This window comes from Cimex lectularius, unplaced genomic scaffold, assembly GCF_000648675.2.
Source record: "Cimex lectularius strain Harlan isolate CLEC.00 unplaced genomic scaffold, Clec_2.1 scaffold7, whole genome shotgun sequence".
Lineage (NCBI taxonomy): Eukaryota > Metazoa > Arthropoda > Insecta > Hemiptera > Cimicidae > Cimex > Cimex lectularius.
This window is the reverse complement of record NW_019392731.1, coordinates 2,144,354-2,170,094: the sequence shown is the minus strand read 5'-3', so window position 1 is coordinate 2,170,094 and position 25,741 is coordinate 2,144,354. Positions and strand designations below refer to the sequence as shown.

General features: G+C 30.9%; 3 protein-coding genes across 5 annotated transcripts; 1 reads left to right on the top strand and 2 right to left on the bottom strand.

Annotated features, from left to right (window-relative positions):
* The first annotated feature begins 1,581 nt into the window (after nt 1-1,581).
* On the top strand, nt 1,582-8,485 carry LOC106663833 (pancreatic triacylglycerol lipase-like). Of its 3 annotated transcripts, XR_001340095.2 has the most exons (9): nt 1,582-2,874; nt 2,938-3,018; nt 3,079-3,199; nt 3,338-3,489; nt 3,567-3,815; nt 3,871-4,062; nt 4,138-4,294; nt 4,546-4,663; nt 8,398-8,485. XR_001340095.2 is itself a non-coding variant. In XM_014388931.2 (8 exons), the coding sequence occupies exons 1-8, from the start codon at nt 2,850-2,852 to the stop codon at nt 4,592-4,594; spliced, it is 1,026 nt and encodes a 341-aa protein (XP_014244417.1). In that variant the 5' UTR covers nt 1,582-2,849; the 3' UTR covers nt 4,595-4,692. The 3 variants fall into 3 exon arrangements, 2 of the variants coding, with proteins under 2 accessions (XP_014244417.1, XP_014244415.1); XM_014388931.2 differs by lacking the exon at nt 8,398-8,485 and having other exon boundaries at nt 4,546-4,692; XM_014388929.2 differs by lacking the exon at nt 8,398-8,485 and having other exon boundaries at nt 1,585-2,874; nt 4,559-5,028.
* Nucleotides 5,202-21,001, bottom strand: LOC106663802 (dynein heavy chain 7, axonemal). Its single transcript, XM_024226865.1, is given in 56 exon segments — nt 5,202-5,562; nt 5,669-5,812; nt 5,874-6,011; nt 6,086-6,237; nt 6,311-6,545; nt 6,966-7,132; nt 7,348-7,510; nt 7,589-7,808; nt 7,874-8,025; nt 8,182-8,334; nt 8,402-8,547; nt 8,606-8,789; nt 9,050-9,241; nt 9,301-9,479; nt 9,541-9,767; nt 9,838-10,029; nt 10,102-10,235; nt 10,294-10,447; nt 10,530-10,758; nt 10,824-11,165; nt 11,229-11,457; nt 11,535-11,762; nt 11,843-12,023; nt 12,114-12,343; nt 12,402-12,560; nt 12,633-12,773; nt 12,901-13,014; nt 13,076-13,217; nt 13,311-13,756; nt 13,817-13,964; nt 14,040-14,188; nt 14,258-14,433; nt 14,494-14,617; nt 14,672-14,869; nt 14,929-15,153; nt 15,222-15,353; nt 15,750-15,929; nt 15,985-16,156; nt 16,222-16,382; nt 16,443-16,691; nt 16,794-16,939; nt 16,994-17,159; nt 17,224-17,454; nt 17,511-17,647; nt 17,763-17,904; nt 17,970-18,085; nt 18,207-18,444; nt 18,505-18,703; nt 18,768-18,994; nt 19,128-19,281; nt 19,348-19,470; nt 19,541-19,827; nt 19,890-20,093; nt 20,150-20,365; nt 20,438-20,741; nt 20,804-21,001. Coding segments are annotated over 56 exon segments (10,488 nt in total). The 5' UTR covers nt 20,908-21,001; the 3' UTR covers nt 5,202-5,355.
* A 550-nt stretch (nt 21,002-21,551) lies between these two features.
* Nucleotides 21,552-24,577, bottom strand: LOC106663801 (dynein heavy chain 7, axonemal-like). The gene is made up of 9 exons (XM_014388892.2): nt 24,414-24,577; nt 23,652-23,874; nt 23,291-23,569; nt 23,009-23,238; nt 22,675-22,828; nt 22,449-22,598; nt 22,195-22,383; nt 21,996-22,124; nt 21,552-21,581 (listed from the first exon to the last, which is right to left on the bottom strand). The coding sequence occupies exons 2-9, from the start codon at nt 23,853-23,855 to the stop codon at nt 21,552-21,554; spliced, it is 1,365 nt and encodes a 454-aa protein (XP_014244378.2). The 5' UTR covers nt 23,856-23,874; nt 24,414-24,577.
* Between the last annotated feature and the right edge of the window lie 1,164 nt (nt 24,578-25,741).

Here is a 25,741-nt window from a genome sequence, read left to right as displayed (position 1 = left end):
TGTAGTACTTTCTAATATTAAAAAATAGGAATATCAAGTATATTTTTTAAGATTTCTTGTTTAATTTTGTGCTGATAAACCTGTAGTTTGGTAATTTTTTGATCTGTTGGATGCATTTCTTCTTTCAAAAATAGCAGGGATGAGCAGACAAAAAAAATTCAGAAACTTATGCAATAAATTACATTTCTTTATTTATGTTTATATAAAATCATAATATTTTAACTGCTATGTTAGCAGTAAATTTGCCAAAATATCATAAGATAAACCAATTTTCTTGCCTACTTTAACCCTGTCGGTTATACCTATAAAACAATGTCAATTGTATTATATATATTATTACAAAAAAAAAGTTTTAAAATTATTTATTTATTTCAATGGCCTTATAAGCTTGCAAATTAGCCAGAGTAAGATTCTGTTGATTGTTTTGGATGTTTATTGACCTGCAGCAAATTAAGTTTGAGTGATGAGATCGTGTTTAGGGGTCATGTGGAGTCTCCATATGACCTCTAGAGAAGATCTCATCACCAAAACTTTAATCGGTTGATTATTTTATCATATATAATAGGGTATGGAAGGGTTGTGTGAAAAAAAGGGCCAGGGGTAATGGTGGTAATGGAACTTCGACCTAGGGGTCTATTAGCCGAGATTCTATCTCTCTACTGTGGTCCCCAATTTTTAAAAATTGTTTTTATTCATAGATAAAACTGTAACATCAAAACGTTTAATAAAAAAGTAAAAAGCAATTATCTTTTTATACTTTGGTTGTTTCTAATCAACCTGGGCTGCATATTACTGTTGTAATATTGCCTCTCAGATGTGCTTCAGCAATAGGCCACCTTCAGTGCCAACCCACAAACTTTTTTTTACAATAAATTTTCTTATAGTTAATTTGTTATAAAAGTGTGAAGAAACAGCTACAGTCAAGTTATTTATTTTAATGAGATGGGCCACCAGTGGGTCAACCATTCGATTTGTCAAAAACCGCACAATCTTAGGTTCAATACTTACCTTAATCTCTGTAATTCTCCTTCAAACTAATTACTATTATAATCATTGAAAAATTCCTTTAAAATTGCTTGGATATAAAATTTATACAGATAAACATATATTAGCAATTTTAATGTATCATACATGGTGACATGGTGAATTTTTCATAATTATTTAATTACTGAGCTTTTCCAAAAACAATTATACGTTTATGAATAGTGATTTTATTTATGATTTAACAAACGTAACAACAGTAATGTTATTTTGACTTCTTTCCCACCATGATTCCACACCCTTGAGTCATTTGATAATTCGCCATTTAAAGCATTCAGTGATAAAATTAAAATCATTCAGTGCACAATTTCAGTAGTAAGTAAACTATGAAACAATTGGAGGTTTGTAAACTAAGTATTATATTTGAATAAATCATTAACAATAATTTTTTTTTAAATTTAATCTTATGGATCTATGCTCATCATGAGCGGTGAAAACATACTTTAGTGTTACTCATGGAACTTAGTTTAAATTCAGTGAAATCTAGGTAAAATACAAAGGTTAATTTAGCATGCAAATGAAAAAAAAATTCCTTCTTAATTTTCAAATATAATCTTCTTAATTAATCAAGTTTGACCATGGAGGAACTTAATGTTCCTTCTAATCTACAAAATATACAGCATTTATTGCTCTATTTTCTCTTTTTTTTTTGGGGGGGGGGTGCAAAAAACCACTAAAGATCTAACTGCCTTGAAAATTTGTCGACTGCATCTCATGATTTCAAAATAATCATTAATTAACGATCACTAAACACCACACATTATTAAAATATGTTTAACAATGATTATTTCTTCGCATTCTGGACACACTGGAACAGGCTCTTGGGACATTAAGTAACCATGTGTCAATCGACAGTGCCCTATCCTCAGTCTAGCAAAAGTTGTTTCTTCTTTCCTGGGTTTTCGTAAGGATCTGTCCCACTCTGACAGAGCCCTTAATTTCCCTAAGTTTGTTATTCCTCACTCTCTGCCACTCAATTTCCCATTGTGACCATATAACTTTTTTAGTAAATGAATTAAAATCTTCGTAAGGTACTTCGATTACTTTATGCCCTTCTGTTATAGCTTTCTTTGCTGCGTGGTCAGCTTCTTCATTCCCAATTATGCTACTATGACTCGGGATCTATAAGAAGCACCCAGACTGATTTGCTATCATAAGAAAAATATCTTGTACTCTAGGATTAGTCGTGAAGAGGTTTTAAAGGGTTCAGATGGCAGAGAGAGAATTGGAACAAACTATTACATTAGGGGGCTTGTGGTCTCCCACACTGAGACATTTAATTATGGCTAGTAGTTCAGCTGTAAAATTACTACAGACTGTTGACAAAGAGAACATCATTTTCCTATTGTTACAGACGAATGCGGCACCAACGCCATCATTTCCTTTTGACTCATATGTACTGCAGCATGATGCAATACATTCCTCCTTTTCCAATGTAGATGCAATATTTAATATTCTTTCTATGAAATCTTACAAAAAATATTGAAAACAATCATATAAGTAATAAAATGCCATTTCATATAAAAATGAGAATAGAAGGCTCATAAACTTGTTGCATTGGTAAAAAACTGTTATATCTGTTGTGATTTGTTATTACTTAATTTAATTTCTTGAAGTATTTGTATTATGTATAATCACTAGCTCAGTAATCTTAAAGTTTAAAGTATACATCTTAAATCAAAATTTCATTAAATTATTGATCTTAAATCAAAATTACTTCCAATAAAATAAGCCTAGCTGACCAAACCAGTGATGATTTGATGACCTGGATGATGGGAATGTAAAACTACAACTTAAATATAAGCGAAATGTGCTTTCTTGATATTTCCAAAAGTTAATACGAAACTTGTTGAAACAATTTAATTTTTTGTATTAACATCATGGATTTTGTTACAGATAGTTTTTACATTTCTTGGAATATGAAATATTTTAATACATTTTGTATCCTTCTAGTCATTTTATCAGTTTCAAATTGTGGTAACTCACTTGCCCATCATGTATATATAGAAGAGTTTAGTTTATTTTAAGTCTTTGCAGGACATACAACTTCACAATTTTTCCAAAAGGTGCTTGGAGGGATATCAAAAAGCTATGAAAGGTTTAGCAATTGGGTTTATGCAAAACATGCATCTACACATTGTTTTCATTTATTTACAAGGTGAATAAATTTATTATGAACAAATACATAATTCAGAATTGAAATACAATTTTCAACAGAAAATAATGAAATTGAATTTAGAAATAATAAATACTATTGTAGTTTTGACGAAATTTATTGGAATAATGCATATTTCAGAGACAATTTAAATAACTCTGATGTTTATGAGGTAAATGTTACAAATAATGGAGAACTATTTAAAAAATTTAATCCAAAGAATCCAACAAAGATTCTAATTCATGGTTGGAGGGGGTCTGTGGAATCTACCTTTTGCACACTATTGAAGGACAGTAAGAAATTATTAAGAAATTTTTATTATAAATGTTATTTTATGCAAAATAATATAGTTTTTTTGTATATTGTACAGCATATCTAGATGTTGGTGACTACAATATTATTATTTTTGATTGGAGTAATGATGCAAATAAATCTTATAGATTTGCCAAAACTGCTGTTACAAAAGCAGGAAAAATTGTTGCAAGTTTCATTGACTCACTAGTGAAAAAGCACAAGGTGAAATCTGAAGATTTACATTTGATCGGTCATAGTTTAGGGGCTCATGTATCAGGAGTGGCTGGTTATTTTACCACAACAGGACAAATTGGACGAATAACAGGTGAAAACAAAATAACACAATGTTTAATTTCAGTACTGTTTTAATTCAATGACAGGTCTCGATCCATCTTTACCATTGTATTTAAATGTTCCTGAAAGTGAGAAACTGTCTAACAAATCAGCGAATTTTGTTGATATTATTCATACGTGCGCTTTATACCTTGGTATTTGGTCCAACATTGGACATGCAGATTTTTATCCTAATAAAGGAACGTTTATTCAGCCTGGTTGTGGCTTTGATGCTTTAGGTAAAACATTGCAATGTAATTTATTAGAAATTAATGAAACTATAAACTGTTTACAGATTTTATTCATACTTTCAGGTAAATGCAGTCATAATAGATCATATTATTACTTTATGGAATCAATAGAAAACCCTTCATCATTCATAGCAACAAAATGCGATAACTGGTATAAATTTGCTAACAAAGGATGTTCAAACGAAACAAAAGTAGTTATGGGTGAACACTGTCTTAGCAGGTTTGTGCTGTGCTCAATACTAAATACTTTCTGTAGTATTCTAAATTATGGAATGGAAGGCAAGATGAATAGTTTGCATCTTGAGCAGGGCCAAACCCACAAGTTCTGAATGTTTGTGTTTTTAATGTGAACACCTGAAAGTCTCATAGATAACTTTTCATCTACCTTCTTTTCCACAATTTAGTCTACTATAAAATATAATACTTATGATAAGTATAATTAAAATGACTTTCTTCAACGTTGTAAAACAGTACTGGATTTCAGCACTCAAGGAATTTACTATCTGGTGACTGCAGATAATCCACCATTTGGAAAGAAAGAAAACTCATCTGAAATTGAACCATCAATTCAACAGTTGAATACAAATTGGTATTACAAGCATTTTTAATTTTATCGGTTATCAAAATTATGGAAAACTTTATTATTTACAATGTTAAACAGTCTATGTAGCATTGAAAAATTATTATATTAAAATATATTAATATTTGTGGTAATTAAATAAAATTTTCATTACAACACTTCACCACCAACTCTTTTGTACTACACACACATTCACACAAACAAATATTTTCTCATAAAACAGTTAACACAAAATATATCTTTCAACCTAACTTTGTAATATATGATAACAAGGTTAAATGTAATTTAAAAAAATCTGTGTATGTGTAAGCTGTCAAAGTGTGATAGTGCAAATCTATGTATTTGTGCTTAAGGAAGTAAAGTTTTAAACTTAACTCTAGGTTATTCTTTACTAAACTAAGAACCCCCAATCATACATTATATACAAAAATACCCCTGTTTCCTCCTAAAATCGGAAAAGTAAGGAATTGCTGCCAAGTACACTTCTCATATCATTTGATGTTTCTATTCGCTCCCTATATATGGAGCCAAGGAATGGTAGTGTCAATAAAATAACTCCACTTGTATTTCATTTTATTTACAGAGCAATTTTGTACAGACATAGTAAAATTAAAAGAACAATCTCACCCTTGTTGTCCTTTTAACAATTTTTCATTAATTTTTTTTCAGTTCTGAATTTATGATTCACACAGATTTGCATATTAATCAGACAACTGACAAAGTAACGCTACTCCCCTCATGATCCAATGATCCCCCGGCTTTTTCGAAGGTAGAAGCATTGCAATGACAAAATTTGTCGAGTGTCCTGTGGTTGACAAAACACCTCTTCTCTCGGTTGTTTTGTAAACAGGACAAATATATCTTCCACCAACATTAAGCTCAGTTTTTCGCGTTGGTTTTAAAAGCATCTACAAATTATTTTTTTTAAATCACTTATTTCAGATATTAATGATTTATTTAAATATAAAAAAAGAAGTTCAATAATTAATAATTAATATAAAAATGGGCACTTACAATGGGCATACTTTCATAAAGTACTTTAGGTAAAGACTCAAATAAACACATATTTTCTCTATTAAATCGAGCACCTTCTAAGAACAGACCATCAGTATACACTCCATCTTCAGGTGGAGAATACATTGTAGTTGCCTTTTGAACCTATTTTCAAAATAAAATATATGAATACCTCAATGAACACATTTTGTTCAGACTGACATACAAAAAAATCAAAACCCAATAAATCAATGGGAATTTTATGTTTCCTAGCAAAATTCTGTTGAGCACCAGTGAGAAATGCTTGAGTGAAGAAGAATCCTGATAGCCAGAAGACAACGGGAGGACCATTTTCATACCATTTCTTGATTAAAGACAATTAAAATCAATATAAATGTTTAAAATTAGCTTATTATCAATTAATTATCAAATGAAAACCTGAAGAAAATCTAATCTTTGAAGCAGGTCGGTTATGTAGCTTCCTAAAGGTTTAAGTGAAGGATACGAAGCTTTGGCCCAAAATGCAGGAATTTTCCCAATGACAACACTTTTGTATATACTTTCCAATTCATTTGACATAACAACTAAACCTGTGCGAAAACAAAATTATTAGCACTTTTTTCTAAAAGAAATATTCCAAAAGTTATCCGTGATCACCATTACCTTTAATAGCCTTTTGCAAATTAGTTAAGCTGTTTGTAATATTTTTTATTAGGTTATTGAATCTATTCATCTCCTGGACAAGTACTGTATTCATTGATTGGGAGTATGAAGTCGGGTATTTTTCCATGGCCAGTCCAATATCAAAAAGCTGGGGAATTTTTTGAAGGATATCTTTTGCCACATCATAAACAAGCTGATCTGTTCCTTCTCCAGATTGGGATTCATTTGATGATTCCTGTTGAAAAATAAAGTACATTAATCTGTTATTCTCACATTACGATTTAAGGTTGAGGACATGAAAAAACATGCATAATAAAATATTAACACAAATATGAACCATAAGTCACACATGCATAGGTTTTCACCAATTGGTGAAAAAAAAAAAAAAAATACAGTACCAGTTACTCACCAACAAATATTTTTCCCACAAGTCCTGGGATATTTTGCAAAAAATAAAATTGTTTTTTAAGCAATGAGGACACATTTAAAATTTAAGAAAAAACCATGAGCAGGGAGAAGAACTCTATTTTACTTACATTACGAATATCCTGATTTTCAGCATTAAAAAAATTAAAGGAGGGGAGAATTTAATTTTTTTTTTTTAAACATAAATCCATTAGTTTAAAGTACAATTAAATTCATAAAATATTCAAACCTGTGTCTTCAATGTACTTGTAAATAGCAGCATAGTTTCTTGTTTATCTTTTAGTATATCGGCGTTATCATGCATCCCAAAAACTGAAGGTTTAGTTGTCAAAGGAAGTTGAGTTACAAAATTTATCAATGAATCATAAGATTTTATATCAGGGCAGTAATATAAATCTGAAAAAAAGATATGATTACATGAGTAATGAACTTATAAAATTATAAAAATATAACTAGTCTAATTATAAAAATTATAAATTGATCCTTACCGATATGACCAAGATTATTGGTAAGGATAAATTTATCTTCACCCGCAGATCACAGGAGGAAAATTTACCTTATAAAACCTATATATACTAATTTTAAACATTTGATAGTTCAATATCACTTACTTGATGTCGGATCAAAGTAATAAACTGAATCTTCATCCACTAGTTTCTGACAATAGTATTTTTGAAGAATAGTGTTGAGGGTTCTTCGATCCCAATCATCAGTCACACGCCCTCCATAATTACATTCACCCGTTAAATATTTCAGTGCTGAGAATTGAATTGTCTAATAAAACCCAAAAAATACATGAATGATTTAAGGTATTTATATTTTTCATTGAGATTCAAAGGATAAAAACTAAACCTCATATTGGTCCAAAAACATATGAAGTTGCATCACACTGATACGTAAATCAGTTTCATTAAATTCGTAACCAATATTCCAACCAAGTGGCCCAAATTTCCTTCTTTCCTGCACAATTGCATGAAAGAAGCAAAGTCCAAACAAAAGTCTTTTGAATGGTCTTGGTTGTTTGTTTCCTTCAAAAAATTCTAATTCACTTATTGGATCACTTGTTAATGATCTGCAGAAAAAAGTTTTAATTTTCAGGATTGTTTTGAACAAAAATAACTTGTTGTGATTGTTCACCTCAAAATATTAGATCTCAATCCCTTTGGAGGCTCATTAGTCATCTTAACTCCATTTTGTAAAATGTACACTGGAAAATGCTGTGCTGGGTAAGAAGTCAACCAAAGTCGAAAATCAGGGTGTGTAGAATCAGCACTTAAGGATTCACAGATCTAAAAAAAGAATTAAATCAAATTAGGCAGTTTTGGTGAAAGTTTTAATCCATTTTCATTCAACTCTTGAAGAAAGAAATCTACATAATTGAATATATTCTTTAAAACAAATATAATTTATTTTTTCCTTAAAATGTTACACATAAAATTACTTACTGATTCTAATGTAGGCATCCAACTTTTGGCTAAATGGCAATTTTGAAGTACAACCCATGTACCCATTTTCATAGCTTCATTAACAAGTTTCATAGCAATTGGCCCTTGACCCTGACCCAGAGAAAGAGAATTTAATCTTGCTCCTCCAAATCCCTGTAATAAAGGCAATAAATTGTATGTCAAAATTAATTAATCAATTTATTTATTTTATATAAGTTACAGTGTCTTCAGCGAATTTCAAAAGTGTGGCAGTCGGGTCTGCACCCGGGCTGAGAATGAATATCAATGGTATGAAGCACTGCGAATCCAAAAATGATCCTTGCAAATCGAAAGGTGGAGGATCGATGAACCGAGGACCGAGTCTTGCTGTAGATAACAGGTTTCAGTAGTATTTAAAATGATCCTGTCGAATAAAACAAGTTACCTTCAACAAGTTGTTGAACTGCTGGAACTACCTTGTCCGGTCTGATGCAACGTAGAGGAAGCAATTTTTGGAAATGTGTCAATTTTGTTTCCCAAGGTTCTGGAAACTTCATTCCGTGGGGTTCCAAAGAATCAAATATCTCTTTCCAATCATTTTCATTGGTTTTGATGTGATTTTTTATGCCCTGTGTTATAAATACAAGTTTTAGTCTTTGAAATATTTTACAACAATAATAACCAGTTATTTATACATTTTTTTCTTAATAATTTGCTACTTTAAAATACACTATGCTAAAGTGATTACATTTTATTTATTTAGTTTCCAGCTCAATAAGTACATAATATCAGCAATGTAACCAACATTTTACAACATGTAACCCATTTTAACCAACATTAACAATGTCATAGTAATATTAACTTTAACTGCAACTTAAGACTTAATTACTGTAAAATGGTCCAAGTTATCAAGCCGACATATCTCATCCCAAGAAGATGAAGGAAGCCATGTCGTTGGATTTGGATGAGGATTTCCCAAACTAACTCCACCAGTTAGAAAAAACATCCACTCATTTCTATCCAACTCATTAGTATCGAACATCAAATTTACCGTTAATAGGAGTGAAAAAAGTAGTTTATCCTGTCAAATAATATTGTTTAGTAAAAAAATAGACATTCACCTAGCAGAAAAAAAATTACCTTTTCAAAAAGACTTCTGCAAATGTTAACATAGAGTGAATATGTAAAATAATTTTTCAGATCTCTGAGTCTGTCTTTAATTATTTCACTCTTTTCAGTGTTATCAATGGCAGATTTAAAAAGGTTCACGAACCATGCCAATGAGTATTGATACATAGGATCGATATTAGCCAAATTAGCTAAATATAAATAATTAGTTTAAACTTGAATGAACTATAAGTATAATTATTTGCAACTTACTTATACTGAAAAATAGGATTGTCGAATGTACAGCAATTGGTGAGTAAACAAGCCTAGCATTGTCAATATTCTTTTCTGTGATTTCAGCAATGGCTTGCTTTTCAGTAATTTCATTTGATAAGACTTTAGAAGAGCTTAAGTCATTAACAGCCTCTTGATCTTCCAATATATTTCCTTCAGAAGTTGATAAAGTTTGAAGAATTTTATCTTCAAGTTCTTTTAATTCTCTGAAAAATTATTATTTTTTAAATTATTTACTTTTCTGGCAGGCAAAACAAAAAATTTGCAATATGATACTTTTTGTTTGCTGCTCCTTGGATAATTAGTTGATTTTTTTCTGCTTCTAAGTCAGGTCTATCTTTTGCAACCACTATTCCAAGCAGTTGGTCTTGTAGACCGATCTGTGTGATCATAAAATTAAGTAATGTCACTTTCACAGCAATTTCCGGCAGATAATGAGGATTTCGCAACTTTGTTGTGATGTAAAATCTAATTGGCAATAAAAAATTTAATAAATAGGAGTATTTAATTTACTAACACAACAAATTCAATATAACTTACCTAAAACTAGGTGAATACTCAACAGTCGAATCACCTAGTTTTATACATACAGCACCACCAGCTTTGAAAGTTTGTTTTAAAAGTAGAGGTTCTAAAAGTGCATCTAATTCTTCCTCAACATTTTCCATTAATACCTGAAATTTCAATTATTTATTTAAATACTAAAAGAAAAAAAACACCAATATAACTTACTGGTTGGCCATATTGAATTGCATTTTCTAATATTCTGACATAATCAGATTGTGTCATACGTATCACACTTAAATTATTGGCTTTTTCCATATTTTTAATCCATTTATTAGCCTGACTTTGGGGATCAATCATTAATGGGAAGCGTCTTGAATACCTTATTTAAAATATAAAACAATATAGAGTTGAATTATAGTTAGCCATGATCAGAAGTTAACAGTGAATAAAATTTCTTTTACTTGACAATTATAGCATTCTCAACTGAGAATGCATCACTAGGAAGTCCATAAATATTCCATGCTCTTATTTCAACAGCATCTCCCAATACACTCATCAATGAATAGTCACTAGTACACACGATTTTATAACTTTTTACTTGGCGGACCCAAGTTTCTGCTTGAGAGTCCCTAAAATCTCTTGTAAAAGGTCCAAGATAGGCAATAATGCCAGCAGCGATCAGAATGTCACCTTTAATTTGGAATATTTACAATTAGTTGTTCTTATTTTTAAAATTAAGTAAATGTTACAGTTACCTGTTAAGGTATAATAGCTTTCTCCTAATTCTTTTGCTAGGGCTGACCATCTTGTTTGTTCTCCACCAAGACCATGGATTAAATCTTCTGCTCTTTGCAGTTTCAAAGTGCACAAGTGTTCTTCCTCTTGCAGTTTATTAAATTCAGCTTTATGCTTTTCCAGTTCTTTTTCTAAATCAGCAAACTTCTCTCTGACTATAGCCAGCTCCTGTTGTTTCTTAGCCAAAGCAGCCATTGCATTTTGATATTCCGCTTCTGCTTTTGCTAAGGCAACCTTTTTGGGCGCAACAACTTTTGCCACCTTGTCATATTTTGAAATGGCAATTACCCATTTACACAAACCTGTATGGATATGTCATAACACTCAAAATTAAAGAAATAAGATTTATATGAATCGCTACATGCCTTCAGCAGCATTTGAAGCTGTTTTCACTTTTTCCGGATCAAATTCAGGATTATTTAGAAAACGGTCATGTATGGTTTTCATTATTCTTGGTGCTATATTGTCTTTGTCAAAATTAATTAGACCTTCTAAAAATTTCATGTCACCCAATACTCTTTTAGAAGGACCCCAGTAATCTTCTACCATTTTACCACTTCCATCAGGATCAGGAATTCTGTCTGGTTTAACATCCTTAAAAAATATATAAGCTCTTTTCAATAGTGAATATTTTTTACTATTTGATAATAATAATTAATAAGAAAATTTACTTTAACCACACAAATTGCCTCCATTACTATTTTGACACCCTTAGGTGGATTTTTCATTGATTTGACTACAGTTATATCATTTGGAGTCAAAGTATTTAAGGCTGCCAATGCAGCTTCCATAATAGGCATTGCTTCTGCCAAATCTTCATCGCATTCTTCTTTTATAGCCTGGGCTGCAGTTGCTTGAGCATTAGCTAATTCCTCATCTGCTTTGACAATTTTCTCTTTCTGTAAGATACAAGATTGCAGTTATTTTACGTCTTAAATGTAGCTCAATTACAGCAGAATTTATAATTTTACATTCGTACCTTAGCAACATCTTCAGATTCTGCTTCTACACGAGCAACAGTTTCTTTAACTTTTATTGATGCTTCCTGAATTGCAGGCTGGAGTTCTTTCAATTCAATTTCCATTACAGCAATTTGTGATGCAGCATGAGCAAGTTTCTCCAAACCATTTTCATACCTTCTTTTGCCAAGAATAATTTCTCTACAAAAATTATACAAGACGAAAGATTTTATAATCAATTATCAAAGGATAAAAACCTTTGTTTGAGTTATTAAGTAAATTAATTCTTACTCTCTTTTTCTATTAAGAAGTTCGATAAAGGTGTTTATTAATTCAAGATAAGAAGTTGGTGTGACATATGTATATCGCCCAGTGAGTGTATTAAACTTAAGGGACAGTTCTTGAGTTGCAGTATGGAAACTCTGACACATATCGATGCACATTTGTCTTTCTTTGTCTATGAGTTCAATGTTTGATAAAAATTTGGTCGACACAGCTAGTAGTGCATCTTGTGGCCATGCCTTTAATTTTGTTTATAATTAATCTTATTCTTTTAAATTAGTATTCTTAAGGACTTACCTGGAACCAGTCAATTGTACAACAGTTCACAAGAGCAGGGAATTTCCTTAACCTGACTCGGAATTCATTGCCGATCGGGCTGAAAGCCAAGACTATGTGCAATTGGTCTCTTACAATTTGTAAGAACAAGTTGAATAAAGCTACTGGACTTCCATCAGTCTATGTAAAAATTATACAATTATTAATTAAAAAATGCAATGTATGTAAATAAATTTTGATTCATGAACTTACTTGCATAGATTTTTCCTTTTGCCTATCAATTAGCCTCATTTTTTCACAAATCTCTACTTTTTCATCCATTGGAAATATATTTGGCACTTCTCCAGAATTTAACATGTTGTTAATATCTTCAACAAAAGACTCTTCTTTTATCTTCATAAAATAACATAAAACAATAAATAAACTTTATTAAATATACTTTTTTTTAAGCAAAAAGATAAGATCAAGGGAAATATTAAAGGCAGGTGTAATTTATTGGCTTTAATAATTTAGTTTTTACCTGAGAATCTGAAAACAAAAATACGACATGTGTGTCTGATCCACTGCTTTTCTTTAGTATTGTTTTAACGTCATCATACCATTCAACTTTTCCATAAGATTTACTTATTTCAATCTGTAATAATTAAAAGAAGGATTTTAAACCTGTTAAAAAACCCAATGAGGAATGAACTTACTTGGAATAGGTCATATTCAGAAATATGGGATGCCAATCTTGTGAGTGATTGCCTTCCAGATCCTCCGACACCAACAAGAAGTGCATGACTTCTGGGTTGTTTTAAAATTCTGCAAATTCTTGACAGATGTTCAATAGCAAAACTGCATAAAATTTCCAAATATTATTTTATGCAGTGAATTAAGAAAAAACAATGATTTTATATATATCTAAATACTTAGCATTTAATTACAAACCTAAACATTACAAGGTTCATCGGCTTTTTACTCATATTATTATATTCATTTAAATATCCTTCCACTATATTCCTTAAACTTGCAATATCAGTAACTTCGATATAATTTCTCTGATCTGCTTTAGGATTAGCGAAGTCACAATACATTAATTTTCTTAGCTCATTATCTCCAACCTAAAATATATCAAATAGCATACACTAAAATATTCCAGTAACATTTATTTTAATGTTTGCCTTTTTAACGCCGCGTCCACAAAGATGACTGAATAGCTCATTCATATCTTCAAGTAAATGTTGAATACAAACTCTTTGTAGAGCTTTTATCAACCATGATCTGTCTACATCATCAACTAGCCTATCGTAGTAAACTCGCATTACTTCATGAACCCATAGTCTCTTCATTGCCTTCAAATCTTCCATTGCTTCTGGTACAGAAAGTAATACTCCCTAAAATAATAAAAATGGATCAGTGGATGTCGATAAATTATCATAAAGGGTTAATTTTACTTGAATCACTCTGGAGAAATCTCTCAAATTAAATGTATAATGAGATTTAGCAGGGGTCGGAAGAAGGTTAGCCAAACTCATTGTGTATATTGCAAGAGTGGCTCCGACTATTTGTTCTATACAAGGATCAAACTCTTTGCTGAATCCTCTAAACATCAAATTGGTTTTTTAAGAAGTGTTCATAATTTAGAAGTATGCAGATATAAAACTTTATATCTAATACCTAGTGTCCAAATGCCAAAGCATTATTTTACTGAATATGGCAATCATGGTATCATGGTTAAATTCGTTAATAACAAATATATTGAAATGCCTCCAAAATCTTGGGGTAACTGTTTTACCACCACTTGGAGGATCCATTGAACATATTAACTAATTAAAAAAATAAAATAAATAAATATTAAAAATGAAAACACTGTGGTACAAGGATAAAAGTAATACCTGTATGTCTACTAATTTAATTGGAACGACTTCTTTCCTGTCATACCAAGTCCAGTGATCTAACCATTGTCGCAAAATCTCAATTGGAGGTTGAGCTCCAAAAACCTCTTTCAGTGGCATGTTAACATCATCAACAAAAATCACCCCTTTTTTACCAAGCGGGGGTCCATAAACACCTTAAATATAAAAAGTATTGGATAAAAAATTAATTTTTGACTAATTGAAATAATTTTTACCTTTTCTTCTTTTGTCCAGTTTTCCCATTATAATATCTTGCGTTTGATTAGCAGATGTCTGTGCCGAAAAATTAATAAACTGTGGTTTGTAAATGTCAGATTCCATTTTTTTCAACAAAAAGTACTACAAAATAATTTAGTTATTTAAATGTAAAATAAATATTTTTTTGTTACATACAGTCACATAGGATGACTTTCCTGTGCCTGTCTGCCCTACAAACATCATATGTTTACTATGCTGAACAAGGAGTTGCATAATGGCCATCATCCGTATTGTTTCAATGGTTGGGACAATTATTTGATTCACAGGAATATCTCTTGGAATAGGAGGAAGCCCTGCAAGATCATCAGACCACAATTTCCATTTTCCTTTTCCCTACGGTAAAGTCCAATTTGAAAGAGACTCAATAAATATTAGATCATTGCAAATTTTACCTCTTTAATATATCTATAATCAAAAACTGATCCTGAAGACGGTGGCACAAATATATAATTCTTCTTCGGAGGTTTGGTCAATTCAGCAGAAAGATTGTACTTGCTTAGTAAATCAACTGGGAAATCCTTCTTGAGAAGACCTTGGAAGACCAAACTGTAATGTATTCTGCTTTCTGAATTTAGATGTGCTCCCATTCCCCAAATGCACGAGAAGAAAAAAACACCCTGTTATTAAATTATTATTGAAAAGTGAGAAAATTATTGATAAACAGGTAAATCATTATATTTCTTACTTCAAGCTGTGCTCTAATATCTAGATCGCTCAGACTTTCAACATATTTAATATCATAAAATTCATCCATAAAACAGTCATAGATGTTTGTCACTGCACGAATAAGATTGGACTCAGAGCATGGAAATACTTCCTAAAATCAAAATTTTACTTAAATACAACTATCTAAAAGTATTTAAAAGTATTTTTTTTTAAATACATTTACAACTAACTCATTCATACAAAATCAATATTTCTTAGTAGTCATACATTATTTGTTTTGCTAAATTCAGTTAGTTTGGTAATAATAAATATGGCTACTTTGTTAAATCAAAATATTATTATTATTATTATTATTTGTAAATACAACCATTTCTCTTTTATTTTATTAATTAAATTTGATACAGTCTATTACCTCATACAATTTGTAATTATTGTGACATTTAAATGATGGAGTATGATTATTTCAGAACATCCTTTCTAACTTGGTTATTTTATGTCTCTAAGTAAATACTGTTGTAACTTTGATTATATAACAATTTTGTCATACCTTCATCTTATTTTTTGCAAAGAACTGGAAAATTACAGGGCAGAACCTAAAGTAAAGCTGTTTTATCAACTGCTTATTTTGTGCATGTAAAGTCGATGGTAAGGTGTTAAGCCATGAATAAATTAAGCATTCCCATCCGAGTGAAGATGGCTCCATATAAATCATTCCACAACGTGACACCTAACAATTATCAGTAAATATTATGTTTTCATTTCACTTTTAAGTGAATACTGACAGTAGCAGGGGAAGCAACTTCCAGGTCCATAGGTTCAAAAATTAAATTGGTAGTTTTAGCCAATTGTATAATTTCTCCTGACATTAAACATAGTTTCTTATTATCATCAAGGACTGTATTCATATTTTCAATCCAAACTGCATCAACTGGTCCATCAAAAATGAGCCATTTCCTAAAATTTTAATTTTGTATATTTGTTGTACTTAATTTTTATGTCCATACAAAATGTTACTGTACCTATTCATGTTAGTTGACATCGCAAATTGTCGATAGCTGACAGCTAAAATTCCATCTGACCATTCATGAGAAACATCATCAAACTGGCCGTACAATTGACCCATTGTTATAGATTTTGGATTTATGACTATTATTTCAACCTTGTGTTCATCCATCTCTTGCTTAAATTGTAAAACAATAATTTAATAGTACTACATTATGGCAAAAATATCAATTATTACTCGTTCTTCAATAATTTCTAATGCCGCAGCTAATGCTTGGTATGCTCGAGTTTTCCCGCTAAAAGGTAAGCCGACTATCATGAAACCATGTCGGACAATCATCATTTCGTATATCTGTTGTATCTTTTCCAAAAAGAATGGTGTACACTGCAAGTTCAAATTTACACAGGCTTCTTTAGCTGCCCTGTTTAGAACAGTGTAGTCAGGATTAGGCAATGAAATCCCAGGAAACAAATCTGAAGCAATGCCCTGTAAATAACAAAGATGTTAAATAAAATAACTGTAGAGTACTATAGGGACTAACAACATGTTTTAAAATTATACAAATTTAGAAATGGATAAGAATAATACCTGAAAAAGGGGTAAGTCATGATTGAGAAATTTGGGAAAGTTGACATCTTTAATTGATCTCAACATTAAAATGTCTTCATCCTCATTTGGATATTTCAGTTTCAGATTTCCAGCAGCAGTGAGGACAGTTTTAACAGCTCTCATACCTATAAATTATTCTAAATACATAGAATTCATTAAACCAATCAACGTTACCATACCATAGTCATAATGATGTTGTGAAGATAGCTGTTCTGAGCATAATTTGTAAGTGGCAACAATCTTAACAGCAAGAGGTCTTGCATTAACAAAACCATGAGAATACAAATTGATCTCAGATATCATAGCATAATCGGGCACCATCATAGCAACAGGTCTGAATAAAGCCTGCAATTTTTTTGTAAAGTTTGAATAATATAGAAAACTAAGTATTAAAAAGGAATGAATTTACTTTCAAGTTATCTGGAAGCTCGGATCTTCCAGCATATCCAGGATTCATAGTTATAAAAACTGCACATGTCACATCTAAATCCAGTTCAGTGCCTTCAAATAACAACTTTTGGTTGCCAGACATGATGCCTCTTTGGATGGTAAGGATTTGTTGAGCAACGACAGACAATACTTCTAGATCAATACGATTGAATTCATCAAAACAGGACCACGCTCCACAAGCGGCCAAACCCTAGTCAAACAAGTTAAATAAAATCTCAACAAAAGTCTTAGATTATTGATTATTACTTTGAAAAATTTCCCTAATGCAATATAGTCCAACCCATCTGAACAGTTAAACACAACACACTGTTTTGCAATCGCCTTTGCCAAATCCTTGGTTGTTTCTGTTTTTCCTGTTCCTGCGGGACCTTCTGGTGCACCTCCTAAAAACAAAATTTCATTTAGTTAAATAACTTCTTTCTTTTTCATTAAAAATCAATCAGCACAATGAACATCTCCTTAAATTATTATTTGCAAATTAAACAAACAAAAAATCACCTAAATGAAGCAGTAGAGCACCAAACAATGTTCTATAACAGCGATCAGTCAAAGGAGTTATGACTAAACGGTCTGAGTTTCCTAAGTATTCATAACCATATTTTAAAGAAGAGTTAATCATTGATGCAATCAAATTATTTTCCTACAGGATGTAAAGTATACCAATTTAACAATTTCAAAATAAAATTAACGTGTATTGAGCCTTACGGTCCAATAATATCTTAACTGGCTGAGCCAGAGGAAGTCATCATCTTTACTGACTTTCCTCTTCTCCATTGATACGACAACATCCTTTGCATGAATGTCTATTGTGACTAATGCTCCTATAATGCAACAAAAATTGATTATATTTTGAAGTAATTATGACTGTTGTACTCTATATTATTATAAATAACAATAATAATCAGTCCTACCTATAATTATAATTACAGTTTTTTTTCTCACCTAATGTTATTCTGTTTTGAATTTCTAATTGCCCTCTAACCAGTTCAACAATTTTTTCAATTTGTTGAGTACATTTATGCCTATACTTGCTTAAGCCATTTCCTTTTTTGTTAATGGCTTCATGCACATCTGAAGTCCAGTAAGTACTGGAAACAGCCAAAACAGTCTGTCCTGGCCATTCTAAAACCCAAACATGCCTCGGACTTTTTGGATAAGCTACCATTGCCTCTTGGACCATCTAGATTATAAATTAATGAATTTATTTAAAAATTATTTAAATTATCAATAATTAGCATACTTTGTGAACACTTTTTTTCATATCAGCTTCCAATTGGATAAGCCACTTTTCCACCTGACCTCTAGCTTGAACAGTATTTATTATATCAACCAAAACAACAATTTCACCCTCGCTAGATTTCATATGCGTGACTTCAAGAGATTCGGTGAATGTCAATCTTGCAATACCTTCAAAGCATTTTTTCAAATGCGGCTGCACTCTAAAGTAGATGTCAAGAATCACCATTTGAACTATAAAAGTTTAGTCCTTCGTTGAATTTATACCTGGTCGGATCTTTAGTTTCGGAAAGAATTTCTAACAATTCATCGTTAGATAGAAAGAAGAATCGAGGGAAAAATATCCTCTTTTTCTCCAGATAGTCATTCAATCCACGTTGGATGACTTCCAAAAGTGTATTTGATTTTTTAAGCCTTTCCAGCATTTTATCTATTTCAATAACTGACAAAACATGAGTATTTTGGATCACAGCTTTCATTATGTCTCTCCAAATCTAGAAACACCAGCAATGTAATAAGTTGATAATATAACCATCGTTTAACATAAAGTAGAATAGGAATCAATTTAAAAGTTGCATTTTTTGTTTTATTATTAAAATTTTAGTTCAATTTTCATAGCATTATTACCTTATCTACAGCACTGAATTTTCTCCCTTCCTCCGGCATTTGCTGTTGAATATCTGGCGATGAAAATATAGGTTCAAGGTAAAGCCATGTCATTTGAACTTTAAGCCATTCGTCCATTATTTCTTGTAGAAGCTGCAGTTTAGCCTCCCATTGCCTATTTTGTACCAGTTAATAAAACATGCATTTAAATGTAATTGTGTATTAGTTATTGACGACTTACAAAATTGTCGACTCAAAAGGTTTGATGTAAGGTGAATTCTTCATTGTCTGCGTCTTTACGATGTGATCATCAAGAAGTAATTGTATGTCATCAACACTTGCTATTATGTGTGTTCCACTGTCTCTGTAAAATTCAAAAATTTATTTTTTCAAACGACTCTTAATTCATGAATATATAAACATTAATGTGTTACCTATAGCTGTGAACTGTAAATTCCATGTCTACCCATTCATTCATCATCTTGGCTAGAGACTTTTCTAAGTTATTCTCTTTAGTGGCTGAATCACTTATAGCTTCAAATTTAGAATTGTATTCTTCAAGCTGGTACTCAAATACTTTATCTAATGTTAGATCTTTTCCAATCATAGGAAAACCAACTATTTCTGATATCATTTCCCAATGTCTTTCTTTTAACCCTGGATTTCCTAGAGTCATGACAATTGCCAAATGACTTCTAAATTCTTCAATTTTTTCTCTGACCTAAATATTATTTTAAAGGAGATGTAGTGTAAATTGTTCACACAATTAGTAAAGAAAATTACCGCAATAGCAAGTTTTTTAGGCTCTGGAAGTTCAGAAAATTGTTTTTCAAGCTTATAAATATTTCTGTAGTACTGAGCAGTTTCTGACTCTATGTCCTCTGGATCAAATGAACCAATTCTTGAAGTGGTCCAATTGTTATGTTTACTAATAAATTCGGTTGCATTGTCATACAATCGTTTAAAAGGAGCTAGCTTGTCTGCAATCTATGGAATGATAGAATAAGTACTATAAATCTGTGAAAATTTATATTATTGCTTACTTGTTTGCGCTTTGGATAATAGGATTCATCCCAACCGAATGCTCTTTCTTCTTCATTAAACTTATCAACTATGGTTATAGCTTCAACAATTTTATTGTCCAAATCAGTGGCCATGCCCTGGTAAAAATTCAGTTTACTTATGTCACCAAATGTTTCAAATGATTCCACGTCGCTCATCCAAGCTTCCAAAGATTGAATGAAAGTTTTCATTCTTTCCTTTAAAATAAAGTTAGTGATCAGTCGTTATAAAAAATATTTATAAAATAATTTATAAAATTAAAATAAAACCTTCAGTTGATCCTGGAACTCTATTGATTTCTTTTCAATCAAAGATTTATTCTCTTCAAGAATTTCATTCATTTTAGTATACCATGTCAGTGTAAATGTGTTTTGTTTTGTTTCTTGAGGAGTTAATGGTGAGAAGTCAGACAGAAATAAAATATAAGCCATGACATCTCTCAATTTATCTTCCATATCAAAAAGAACCACATTTTCAATATTTCTACTGTACCCTTTCAATTCCATCAATTCAGCAGTGTCCTTTGGCACTGCCAACAGTTTATCAGATATGGACTTGTAATTTTCTCCAAGGCTAAAAATCATATTAATAATCAGCATAAAATTGGCATAAACTAATAATTTTTATTCGCTTACATTCTGCACATTTCTAAGTAATCGCTGACAAGCCGTTTTGTCAGTAAACTTTTCAAGTGCTGTGCAGATTTCATGAGTGTCTCTATTATGTCCTCCCTTCCCATGTGGTACAGCCCTGTACATACTACCACATCTAAATTTGTTGGAATTTCTTTGGTTAGATTGTCATATTTGACTACTTCTCTTTGATATCTTTCAAATGTGTGGTCTTCTTTCAAAAATTTGTTCACTTCTTCTAAAGCCTTAAAAGGAAACATAGAAAAATTGACAAATAAACTAAACTTTTAATACTAATTTACATTAGAAGGAATACAGAAATAACAATACATTTTATTTTACTTGGAACTTATTTAGCAAATAAACTGCATGTTTAAAGTTATGATTCTTTAAATTTGCTTTAAGATCCTTCCTATTTTAAGTTCATTACTATTATCTTACTAAAAATATTTTTATGACAAATATTGATAATCGTTTTACTGCTAAAATGTGGCTTATTTCCAATTTGATGTAAATGAAAAAAAATTAAAGTTTGAACAATCCTCATGATGACTATATGTTTGCTCATTTTACCTCAGAAAGAAAAATTATACAATATAATACAACAAATTTTGGAATGAAAGAATTTCCAATAAATTGCTCAAAAGAGTGACCGTGCTAGCAGGGTGGCCAACTTGTTAGACTTTTAGCTTATAGACCCCAAGGGTTTAATTCCCACCATCGCCCTTAGCCTTTTTTTTATCCTCAAATATCATATTGCTGCAATACACTGCTGTGGCAGCTAATATGCAAGTAAATAAAAAAAAGTAGTAATAATAATGCTCAAATTGCTGAACACACCAAAAATAAGTGAGAAATATTTTCAGCCTATAATCAGTTGCTGAAAAAAGTTTCTACTTTTGTTTGTCACTTATATTTATTTATATTAATGCCAGAGAAACTTCTGTTTGCAAACTATAATTAGTAATAACAACTTCGCAATAATAATTCTAAAAATATCTATTTTATTTGGCCACAGTTATCAGTTAATAATAAATAATAAAAATTTTCATTGCAGTATTTTGTTAATATCATATGGTAATAATAAGCAAATATAAAATCAGATTGTCATTTGTTACTAAGCATTCACTCTACCAATTCAATTCTCATTCAATGTCCTCAATTAATCAAAATTAAAAAAAAAATGTTGGCTTACATCACCATTGATCAGATTAATGTACTGATCAAAATCCTGGACTCTCAACTCTGGGCCAATTCTTTGCTCTTCAAGAAGGTCCGCTACCTTTTTCTTGTTTGCTTCGACGACTTCAGACAAAATTACTGGCTGCATATCAAGAAGAAGAACATTACCTAAGGGTATGTCTAATATCTCAAGATGGAAAAATATGAATTACACTAAGGTATTGGACATCATCATCAAGGTCCATATACAGGGTATGTTCCAATCTTGGTACATCCAGTATTGACTCTATCATTATGTCGTAAGCTTGAAGAATAAGCTCCTCAAAGCTGGGAAAAGGAGGGTCAAAAAGCAGGAGTTTATTTTTATGAATGAGTTTTATAGAAAATCCAGGATTAGTGCCCTAGAAAATCGTAAACAGCAATGTTATTTCAACATGTGTAGTAGATGATATGATTTACTTCTTACTCTGATATCGAAGATGAATTTTGTATAATCTGCAATTGACTCAAGACACAGAGACTGCAAGTTAAAAGTCATTATTGCATCCACAGAGTTATAGAAATGCACCATTGCTTTGGCATTTTTTGGATTTGGTAGAAGCCCTTTTTTCGCACCCTGGAAAAAGTAAGTCGGACAAAAGGTTTCATGAATAAACAAATTCATAAAGCAAATTTGTTTTTAATTATTTTACTTTAAGAAAAATTTCCTGAACTGCAGGTAGCCATTCTGTGTTTAAAATTTGTCTTGTAATTTTTATTTGCTCCTGTACTAAAATTCCAAAGGGCTTTAATTCAAACATTGATTTTCTGCCTACTAATGATTTTATGTCTATCATCCTCAGGTTGCTAAAATAATAGTTTAATTTGAAAAATACAGAACTATTTAATAACAATGAAGAAAAGTTTAGGTAGACTAAATTGTCATTGCAAATTATGAAACCTGTAAATTATGTTCAGAAAACACATTTCAACACTAATTTCTTATAAGTATATTAGACAGGTTGAAAGTATTCCAATATTACTCACCTAAAATGATCATTCCAAAGGCTCAAAATCTGAACCATCACTGGATTTACAGCATGTAGTCTTTTTAACAATTTGTTTCCTGCATCATAAAAGTTGAGCCGTAACTGAGATGGACTTACATCTTCAATTTGCAACTTTCGTTTGGCATAATCTCCTGGTAACATTCTATCTGCAGCATCTTGGAGGACAAAATCCACAATAGATTTTTTAACCGTATACATGTAATTTACCTTAAAAAAAAAGTTTAATCATACAGAAATTCCTAACTATTTATTTACTGACTTCCATCTCTCGAAACATGTTCATTAGAGTATCCACATTGGTTTTTAAATGAATCGGAATCAAATTAATAATCCTTTCAATCCATTCTAAATTTATTGGAGAAACATGTTTTGTGTCTAGTCCATATTTAATGTAGTAATGGTAACGGAGGAAGTCTTTATTCCCAGCCTCTGTGCAAGACCTGCTATCCTCATTTTCATTTTCTAATATCACCTCCACCAGCCTCTTCCGAAAGGATTCACGTTCCTTTCTCAGTTGTAGATAATAATTCTTTTTACTCTGGCAAACATTAAAAAAATGTCAGTTTTAAACTAGAGGTAGTAACTACTTTAATTTTAAAATAATTATTCAACTGGCATACCACACTTTTTCTGTCTGGTTTTGTATCCTTGTGCTTTTCAGTTTTTGAAGTAAAGTAATTCTTTTTATGCAGGTCTTTAGGATCTATAACCAGTTCTTTGGGCAATGAAAATAAATCCATGTCGATTTCAGGATAACATTTGGCAAATTTTCTTTTCTCCCTGGAAGGACCTGGTTTCTCATCAGTATGTGTTCGTTTAGACATCTTGGATCAGTTGGTAAATCTGTAATTTTTAAGTTATTACATAGGATTTTAGTCTTACATTAAAAGTTTAAAAACCATCTTTTAAAAGACATTTAGTAAAATAATTAGATTGAATGAAATAATCGTAACAGCATTTAAATCTCAAACTATATACTTCCAATACAATTGTACGCAAAAACTATTTGTCAGGCTTTAATGGAATACTTCCCCTTATCAGGATTTTGAATGAAATTATTTCTAATGATTTACTGGTTAACAAATATGAACATCTACAAAGGAACTGAGTGTTTTTCTTTCTTGATATTTTCCATATCGCTGATCTTATGTAGACAAATAAAACTGATATTAGTCACATAAAAATTTCAAATATATGCTACAATGTTGTTACATTTGAAAGTGACCAAATTTAAAAAAAAATTTTTTTTACAAAGAATCCTTTAAAAATTGTCTTTTCAAGTAAAAACTAAGTCCTGGATAGTAACATACTAGTACACTTGTATAGATTACAAGGGAGATGGCTACAATAGTCTTGTACATATATTACTTTTCTTCACTTACCTGTGTGAACCAATAAATCAACAGAAGTCTCTTTGATGTTTATATTGACAACAAGCAATCCCCTTTGTATTTTTAAAACATTTAACAATATATCACAACTATGTATAAAAAATCAAATATGATAAGTAATTGTAATAATAAATCAGTTGTAGAATACTCCATACATTGCCATATTGAAAAATTTACTTATACCATTAATAAATAATTCACTTTATGTTAAAATCTAAACAAGAAATCATTAATACAACAAATGTATTTTAAAGATATATTCCTTATGTACTGAGTAATAACACTTTTTGATTTTTTTTTAAACTTTTTATAACTGAGATAACACTTTTTTTTTTTTTAACAGGACATATTTTGTCTTTTTACAATAACTCTCTATTTTATACTAAATTCAATTTCAAAAACTTGTCTCAAGAAATTTATTTATATCAGTACTCCACCATCCTGAGGAAAGATGTAAATAAGAAATAATATATTTAAGTGCAAGAGTGTGACTGGGCTTGGATTTAGAAACTGATTGCATTGAGGGCTGAAAAGACTTAGCTGTTGTTAGTACCCCAGAGTGCAACCTTGGTGACTAGTTGGATAAGATCGAGTTCTTACCCAAGACTGCCAACACCCGGTTGGTGATTCTTGAGGCCTGCCAGTAGTTCATTGTAGTACAAAAGCAGAAATTGCTGGCGGACTGTGAGAAGTGGTAGGCTTAACTCTGTACATGTATGTGCAGATTTGTGCTTATATAAATCAGCAATCAACAATATAAATTTTTCATAAATAATTTAAACCCAAACTGACCAAAAGTCAACACAATCTTAAGTCTATAAATGTGGTTTTATAGATTTTCATAAAAATTAGTTACACTTGTTAATTTAACTTCTCATAAATTTCAAATGTTATCTAAAATTTATTTGCCTACCTTAGTAATAAATTTGTTTATAAAATTTTCCAGTCTGCCTGAAATGCTCAGAAAAAATGCAGTGACAACTGTTGTTTACAAAACTTGTTTATCTATTTGAATCTCCAGGCAGTGTTTAATCAATAATAGTAAATTCTTTTAGGATATCAATAAAATAAAAAGTTATATTACATAAGGAGGCATAAAAAGCAATTTATGAAAAAAAACTCATAAAATACATCTAGCAGTCTTGGGCAATTAATACTTCAAACTTCTAACAAACATCCCCAAAATGTTGAGAACGGCGCTTTGTTACGCTAAACCTGCATAACTGACTGTCATTGTGGGTTAAAACTTAGACAATTAAAAATCAACTCTAAAATGGTTGTTACTGATCATCATGGTCTGACTATCCTTGCTTGGTTGG

Coding starts and splice junctions, on each gene's coding strand:
- LOC106663833 (XM_014388929.2), top strand. CDS start 2,850: ATGTGCTTTCTTGATATTTCCAAAA. Junction 3,200..3,337: donor TGTTTTCATTTATTTACAAG/GTGAATAAATTT, acceptor TGCATATTTCAG/AGACAATTTAAATAACTCTG. Junction 3,490..3,566: donor TTGCACACTATTGAAGGACA/GTAAGAAATTAT, acceptor TATATTGTACAG/CATATCTAGATGTTGGTGAC.
- LOC106663801 (XM_014388892.2), bottom strand. CDS start 23,855: ATGTCTAAACGAACACATACTGATGAGAAACCAGGTCCTTCCAGGGAG. Junction 22,829..23,008: donor CTTTGGAATGATCATTTTAG/GTGAGTAATATT, acceptor CTATTATTTTAG/CAACCTGAGGATGATAGACA. Junction 22,125..22,194: donor ATGATGTCCAATACCTTAGT/GTAATTCATATT, acceptor CTTGATATGCAG/CCAGTAATTTTGTCTGAAGT.